This window comes from Lutjanus erythropterus, chromosome 10 (genome assembly GCF_056507025.1).
Source record: "Lutjanus erythropterus isolate fLutEry1 chromosome 10, fLutEry1.hap2, whole genome shotgun sequence".
Classification (NCBI taxonomy): domain Eukaryota; kingdom Metazoa; phylum Chordata; class Actinopteri; order Lutjaniformes; family Lutjanidae; genus Lutjanus; species Lutjanus erythropterus.
Genome location: NC_139326.1, coordinates 8,088,554 through 8,096,342, shown reverse-complemented (window position 1 = coordinate 8,096,342; position 7,789 = coordinate 8,088,554). Strand labels below are relative to the sequence as shown.

The window sequence follows — 7,789 nt, the reverse complement described above, 5'->3', positions numbered from 1 at the left end:
ACATATATTATGGTCAGATTTCTTTACTCCTCTCTGATACAAGCATTGCATACTAAGTTATATGTCTCTCTGGCCCCATGCAGGACTTTTACCTGTAACTTGAGTATTTTTACAGTGTGTTATTAGTACTTTTACTGTAGTAAAGGATCTGAATACTTCCACCACACACACACACACACACACACACACACACACACACACACACACACACACACACACACACACACACACACACATTATCTGATTTCTTGAAGTGTCTCTGGTCTCCTCTCTGTCTGCAGCTTCATCCTTATCTGTGCAGAGATGATCCTCTCTCTCCTCTCAGAGCTGTTTCTTCTCCTCAGGGCCTTTGGATCCCTCTCCATTAAAAGTAACATACTCTCATTTTTTTTCTCCATTCAGGATTACAATATATTATAATAATATCTGAACAAGCATGTGCACCGCATGAGCCACGACAGACTTTTCAAATATCAGGATTGAGGGATTTTTTCAACTTTGTCTTACCATAAGCTTTTGAGTTCATTGTGAATTTAGTACCATTTTTTACAAGTTGCCACATGATATATCATTTTCAGGTGCAGGACTAAAAGTTTAATGAAACAAAACTGAGAGACATTTGTTTTGGAGTGTAAATGGGTCCGATATCTGCGGCTGGTCGGTGGGTGACAGGTCAGACTGGAACTGTTGCCAGTTTGATTGAGAGTTTGAAGGAGTTAAAGAGCCACTCTGTCTGCAGGTTTGTTTACCAAGCAAAGCTCCGGGACAGGACAAGCTCTCTGCAGCCTTATCAGCAGAGGATTTGTGAATGGGACAATAATGAGCTCAGTTTGATAGAGCAGAGCTGTCAGCTCAGATGTCACAGTTCATCCATTAGCTTTTTGATGGATCTCTTTGATAAACTGCTCTACAACCAATTGCCACAGGGTTTCTAACCAGGTAGACTATGTTGGGTTTAACTGGATCTGAAGACGAACATTACACAGTTTAAATGGGCGTATAGATTGAGTTGTTTTGTCAAATTTTATATAATTTAGTTAGAATTTATAAATGAATGATTTTTAAATTCTCTAAGTTTATTTTTTTCTTTTTAATGTTAGCTCTTTTAAAAGTAGGCTAGGCTAGAAAGTTTGTCTTATAGGCAAATTGAGAACCCATTTCAAAACACATATATAGAAATAGGCTATAATTAGGGGAGAGCTCGGTATCTTATCACACTTTTTGCTTTACTTCAATCTCTTGGTACACAGTCAGTCTTTTTCCACATGAAATCACATACTAAATTCTTGTGCACAAATATATATATTCTTTTGATTTTTGCATCTCTCTTCAGTATAGAGTTATAAATGGTTAAGTGCAGAATATGCATTTGTGACACAGTGTTTTTCACACTTATTTTTTGGTGAAAAATCAGATTTATTTCAACAGATGTTTTGAAAATTTGTAATATTTTCCAGCTTTACCATCCTCGCTGCCCTCAGCATTATGTGGGGTGGTGTGTTGCCATTGTTGGCCTTTCATTCATAATTTAACACTTTAACAGGCTTCCTATTTCCCTCCTTTATTTTTCTCCTGATCACAAATCCTAAAAATGATATTTGTCATTATAAATTAGTAGCATATAGACCTAAATCTATTTTGTAGATGCTTATCATGAACTTTTTGTAGCCAATATTAAATTTTAACTGACAATGTGGATTTTTTTCCAGCCAATACTGACAACTGATAATTAGGCTACCTACTTCTTATTGCCCAGTTCTGATCAGACTCTGGAGGAGCAATAAAACAATATTCAAATCAAGAGTCATTTTAAAAATAATATTCTGTGTCAGATTGATTTTTTTATGTAAGTAGCCCTGTAATAAGCAGGATAATGTGGGATCAGTGGGATATTATTGTGAAATAAACACCACCTCTGGATTATCCTTAAATTTCCCATAATCAGCAATAGATCATCAGCTCCGATGTTAATTGTTCATCCCTATTAAATTTGACTTTAAATTCAGAATTTGTTGCTATTTAAAATATACGATATAATCAAAGAAAAATATAAGAACAACAACGAAACTACTTTCAGTGAGTCAGCTGATTTTTAATTTGCCTCTGACTTTTTCAACAAGCAAAAACTAACAGATATAATTCCATTCAAGACATACAATAAAAATTATTTTAAAAAGAAATATGTATAAAAAATTGTGACTGAAATATTTGACATCTTTCTGCTTCACAGCCTTATTTTTTACTCTTTTGATCACCAGCCTCTGACACCCTGTAATGAAGCCTGGAAGTGTCCGTGGTTGAAGGGCCCCTCACTGTGTCCTGTCACATCAACCAGCTGGTTATGTGGAGGAGACACACTGTGATAACTGCAGCCGTACACGCTGCTGTTTCCATACCCAAACACGCTGTTATAATGTCCATTATAATGTCCAAGAGTCACGTTATAAGGTGCTGCTGAGTGCGATCCTCCTGCGCTGCTGCAGAGCCTCCCGTCCCGCACCAGCACCGGCACCGCCACCCTCCTGGGCGCAGCAGGTGGATTAAACCCGGCCAGCTCCAGAGACTGGTCCTGCCTCTGTCGTTTGCACTTGTACCTCCTGTTCTGGAACCAGATTTTCACCTGTGTGGAGGTGAGTTTGAGGATGTGGGCCAGGTGTTCTCTCTCCGGGGCGGACAGGTAGCGCTGCTGTCTGAAGCGTCTCTCCAGCTCGGACACCTGCGACTGAGAGAAGAGGACCCGCGGCTTCCTGCGCTGCCTGGACCTGCTACTGCTTTTAGAGGTTTTATCACAGTCAGGCGAACTGTCAGGACCGCTCATCTCTGCACAGATAAGAAAAGAAAACAGGCAAATTAACTCAAACTTTGTACAACTTCGCTCACTGAATTTTAAATGACTTGGCCTCCATTTAAACTATGTATTTCTAAAACAAAGTTAAAATGTCTTGATGAAGTTAATCGTACCATGATTTCTTGAGCAAAGTCAAATCTGAGACATTTTACTTTATTTTTCCTTTTTTCAAGTTGTAAGAGACCACGTGTTTGCATCCCATTATTCCGCAGTATGTACAAATCAAATACTTATAACTAATGCATTACTCATGATGTTTTAATGAAACCATTTTGCAGGATGGATAATGAATTTCTGCTGCTCCCCATTAACACAAGACACTATGACTTTCAGTGATTAGTTCATACTTAAAAGGTCACCAGACACCAGATCACCCTTATTATAACATATTACTGAAATTACCAAGAATATTTAATGGAATTTTTTCCAAAATAAAATAATAATAATAATTTAAAAAATCTTTAGATTGAGTTGGATTTTATCCGTTTCCACACCGGCAATTTCTCGAAGAAAGTATATAGTTTGTATATATTACTTTTATAATGCACACGTTTCTGATCGTTTGAAAAAAATGAAATTGCTGAGTTGGAAGAAGTGAATTGGAGTATTTTGATGTTAAGGACGCAGTTTAAAAATTAACTACATTTACAACAGTTAAAAGTGCTGTATAGTTATTTGACGTATTTTCTATTTTTATCTTTTAGATTATCTGACATTTAATTTATTTAGTTTTCTTCCATTTTATTTTTTTAATTTATTATTATTACTATTATTAGTTTTTATACCACGTGTTTCCTTGTAAAACGGCATTCAGGGTGGAAGAGGAGGGATTTCATAGGCGAAAGGAAAGTTGTTTTGTTTGTGTTTATGTATTGCACAAACCGGCCCAGTGTAAGAGAGGGGAAACAAGTCAGGTTAAAGTGCCAGTTTGGTATTTTATTGAAAATAAACCAGCAGAACTACATGAGAATAAACGCTTTCACTTGACTTCAAAGATAGATAAAATGAGCATTCTTGTGACTATTTCTAAAGTGTGTGCGCCTGATTTATTTATTTTTTTTTAATAAATATGTCTCCTAAGGATTGTAATAATTGATCAACAGTTACCAAATAATCGTAATGAAATATCTTGATTGTCTGCCTGGTTCTATATATGTTCTCGTTAATTTAGTTGATAAGTTTTCATCGGCCTCCTCAGGTGTTTGTGTTTAAGAGAAATTCTTGTTGATAATTTTGTTTTGGTTTTCAAATCAAGAGATTTCTAAGTAAATTGAAAAATAGCAGTTTCTTGTTAGACATGTTTTATCTTGCTGTCACGCGCTCAAGGCCCCACCAACCATCAGCAGAGTGTATCCACCTGTAACTGACCGATGATTATGTTTGTATCATCTCACCCTGTTCATTCACCTCCTCTTCGGCTGCTACGTTGTGAGAGTCATCGAGCTTCTCCTCCTGCATCCCAGCAGAGACGCACGGCTCCGGCTGAGAGTCATAAATGCTCCTGATGCTCCGGGACGCACCGTGCAGGTGCTGATAGTGCATCGGAACAACCTGGTCGCTCATCAAGAACTCATTCTCAAAGTCCTGGTGCTGCTCCAGGTTCAGAATATCCTTCACCGAGAAAGGCGTCGTGGTGGTTGAGCTGGGATTCATCTCCAACATGTTAAAGCTGAATGGATGATTTTTGATCCTTTTTACGCACCGTGTATGTGCGCTGCTGCTGCTGCTGCCGCCAGACCTTTCTCTTCACTGACTGACGAGTGAGGCCTGCTGGGTAGATTGAAATCATTCAAGGGTCCAGCTAAAGAGCAAGTGGAGATCTATCTGTCAGCCATCTGCAGAACACTGGCCAACACCCAACCCGCGCGCACAGCTCCTTTCCTTCTCACCTTACAGGAACACCTCACACCAGAGTCACCCTATCTCTCTATGGGACTGTAGTTAAGATGGTTAATAAGAAATAAGACTGTAGCTGAGAGAGTGAATATTTAATATTTATAACCTTTAAAAAAGCCTACATTTTGTATGATTTGTTTCATTTTAATAGCCTCTTTCTGCGAAAGAAAGGTGTTGCTTACTGAAAAAGGTTTATTTTTAACAAGTCATTCAGAGTTTATTCCCTCTCCACTTTTTCTTGGCTGCTAGTCAAAAAAAATTAAAGTTTGTGCCGAAAATGTGATGAAACAAACGCCTCTGCATAATTACAAACGATTACATCTCTCCAAGATCAATTCACCTGTTTAAAATCATGTTGTATATTATACCACATCCAAATTGAGTTTTTAATTGCAGTATTGGCTTAATACAAAGCGGCTGGCGTTATAATCTTTTGGGAAAATTGCCATTTGTTTAATGTTTAATGTATTTTTACATAATTGGCGTATGTAAAAATAGAGGCGAATGCTTATTTTTACCAAATCATTTAGACTTTGTTCCTTTTTTGTTTTTTTGAAGGATTTCCAGTCATACTGCCAGTAAGAAAAGTTATAGTTTATGACAAGAAAAACGCCTTTGCATTAGTACAAACAAGTTAAACTCCCGGATTAATCAACCTGTTTAAAGGGGCTGTAATTTATTCAGTGTCTCACCCACAAACCACGCTCCTGGTCGACCAGTAAAGCCTCTTAACGAGGCTGCAGGTCCTCGGGGGTTGAGTGATCTGAGGTGATGTTGAACAGCTTTTACCATCAACATTGTTTTCCTGGCGCGTTATTAGTGTTCTCAGGCCACAACAAACAGTAACTTTATCCCTGATGTTGTGGAAGTGGAGAGGCGGCGGCGCCAGCCCGAGATGCTTCACTGAGGCCGAGACGCGCGTCAGGAACAAGGACAGACAGGAACAAGGACAGACACGGCCTGTCCCACTGCCGGACACAGAGAGATGTATGGAGCCCACTTACGGCTCTGAGTAGTGATTGAGATGGTTGATATGTCCTTTATTTAGGATGTTCTGAGTAATAATAGATTGACATGGTAAATCATGATCATTATTTCATTACATACCTTTATCTGATTGGTTAGCACACAATGAACACAATCAATTAATGGGTGTTAGCTCACAGTGATTTATATGTTTACATGTGTACTGCTCAGTCAATTATTTTCACTCAACAACCACAGAATTGCTCTGCTGGTTAATTTAACATACTGTCTGCAGACCTACTACATCACTGCCACCTGTTAAGCTTCAGCCCATTTCCACTATGATCCTTTAAGAGCTTATAAACCTCAGAATGACAAAGTATCTCACCAGGTGCACCAGAAAAATAGCTGATTGTTGAGTCTCGTTCTCAGGACATCAAATGCTGATGTTTTGGGTTGGCAAAGCATCCTGAGCACTGCATGTTTCTGCAGATAGACATAGTGGGTCATAAGTGATGATTGAAAAGGAATTATGTTTAAAGGCGCCTGTACATTGTTCAGGAAAATGCTGCATGCATCATGTATTTAAGTCATTATTTTGAGAAGGCTCTCGTTATAATTACTTATAGAATCATGTTTTCACACTGATGAAAAGGTGAAACGAACAAGTGAAAACTTGGGCTGGTTAGTTAGATCTGGGAGGATTTCTGATCGCAGTTTGGTTTGGCTGGAGAACAGAATTGCACGGGGGGAAGTGGTGCCACTTCAGTTAACAAAACAGCTAGAATAATATCCACACAGTTCCCAAAAAGAATCGAAACACCAGTGTAAGTGAACCACTGGGGGCTGTTGTTCTGTCAACAATTATCTGCTGTTGAAGTTTTAAGACAGATTTGAAACTGTGTTCAATACAAAAGCCACCCCACCACTGTTTAAATTGCACCTGTGGTTGAGTCCACACCATAAAGGCAGCTTCTGTCTCCTGTATAAATCACCTAAATGACACTACAGGTAACCATTTCCTATATGAAAGCTATATTTATCCTGGGGTGTCGGTCATATACCAGTCACCAGTCATATTGATCATGTGGAGGGTTGGAAGGATGGTTCAACATGAGTTTCCTTATAAGGCCTTACTCACTAATGTTTACAATGTGCTTCAGTGGTGATATTAAACAGATGCCACAAACTGCAATACAGTGAACCTGAACCAAGAGCCTCTCTTGAGGGTGCTAGATACTGTGCCACTGTGCTGTCTGCATATATAAGCCCTGATGCAAGATAGTCTTATAATGCAAAAATTCTTTGATAACTATTCAGGACTGTGTTTATGTTCATGTTTGGTACAACTTTTGATAAGACATGAAGGACATTTATACCCCATTATAAAAAGTAGAACCTGCTGTTCCTCTTGCTTTTGGATCCTCATGTGATTAGAAAAAATGTTTTCATCAAGAGAACATGAACATCCAGGGCTGCTGATATTGGATTTTTGTCAAAATAACTACTTCACTGTTTTCAGTGAGTAATTGAAAGCACATGGGAGTAAATAGTAGGATGAATAGAAGAACAGGTAACTGGTACAGCAACTGAAAAACTGAATAGCTGGCCAGTCTGACCACAGCTGGTATGTATTTTGCTACAGTGGCTGCTGCTCAGGCCATGTCAAAAACAGAGAACACCACATGTCCTGCAGAGAGAACAGTGAGAACTTCTGCTCTGGCCAATCCAAATGACTGTTTGGTGGAAACAGACAATGTGCAAGACAAGAAATACCCTTGCTCCTTCGATGGCAAGAACAGTATTAATGCTTGTACCATGGCAGAAGACTCAATGAGCTCATCCACCAGTTAAACAGAACCTTAAAGCTTAAAAGTACTGTGTGCAACTCTCAGAAAATCCTCTTATTAATGACACCAGTGGACATTAAGTGAACTGCATTCAGTATCCTGCTGGAGATGCTTGTTCTCACACTACTTCAATAAATGAGGTTAGGTTTGCGTTGTGGCGGGTGTTAGTTGTTTGCTGATGTTAGCAGACTCCATATCTAAGCAAATGCCAGATATTATTATTATTATG

At 38.7% G+C, this 7,789-nt stretch overlaps 1 protein-coding gene across 1 annotated transcript; it reads right to left on the bottom strand.

Annotated features, from left to right (window-relative positions):
• Positions 1 to 2,068: 2,068 nt before the first annotated feature.
• nkx2.7 (NK2 transcription factor related 7) lies at positions 2,069 to 4,727 on the bottom strand. The gene is made up of 2 exons (XM_084729456.1): positions 4,243 to 4,727; positions 2,069 to 2,820 (listed from the first exon to the last, which is right to left on the bottom strand). Exons 1-2 carry the CDS (start codon positions 4,508 to 4,510, stop codon positions 2,252 to 2,254), a joined length of 837 nt encoding a protein of 278 aa, XP_084585582.1. The 5' UTR covers positions 4,511 to 4,727; the 3' UTR covers positions 2,069 to 2,251.
• Positions 4,728 to 7,789: the final 3,062 nt, after the last annotated feature.

Bases quoted from the DNA above. Each gene is read 5' to 3' on its own strand.
- nkx2.7 (XM_084729456.1), bottom strand. From the start codon at position 4,510: ATGTTGGAGATGAATCCCAGCTCAACCACCACGACGCCTTTCTCGGTG. The intron at 2,821-4,242 runs GTGAGATGATAC...TTATCTGTGCAG, and splicing joins AGAGGAGGTGAATGAACAGG to AGATGAGCGGTCCTGACAGT.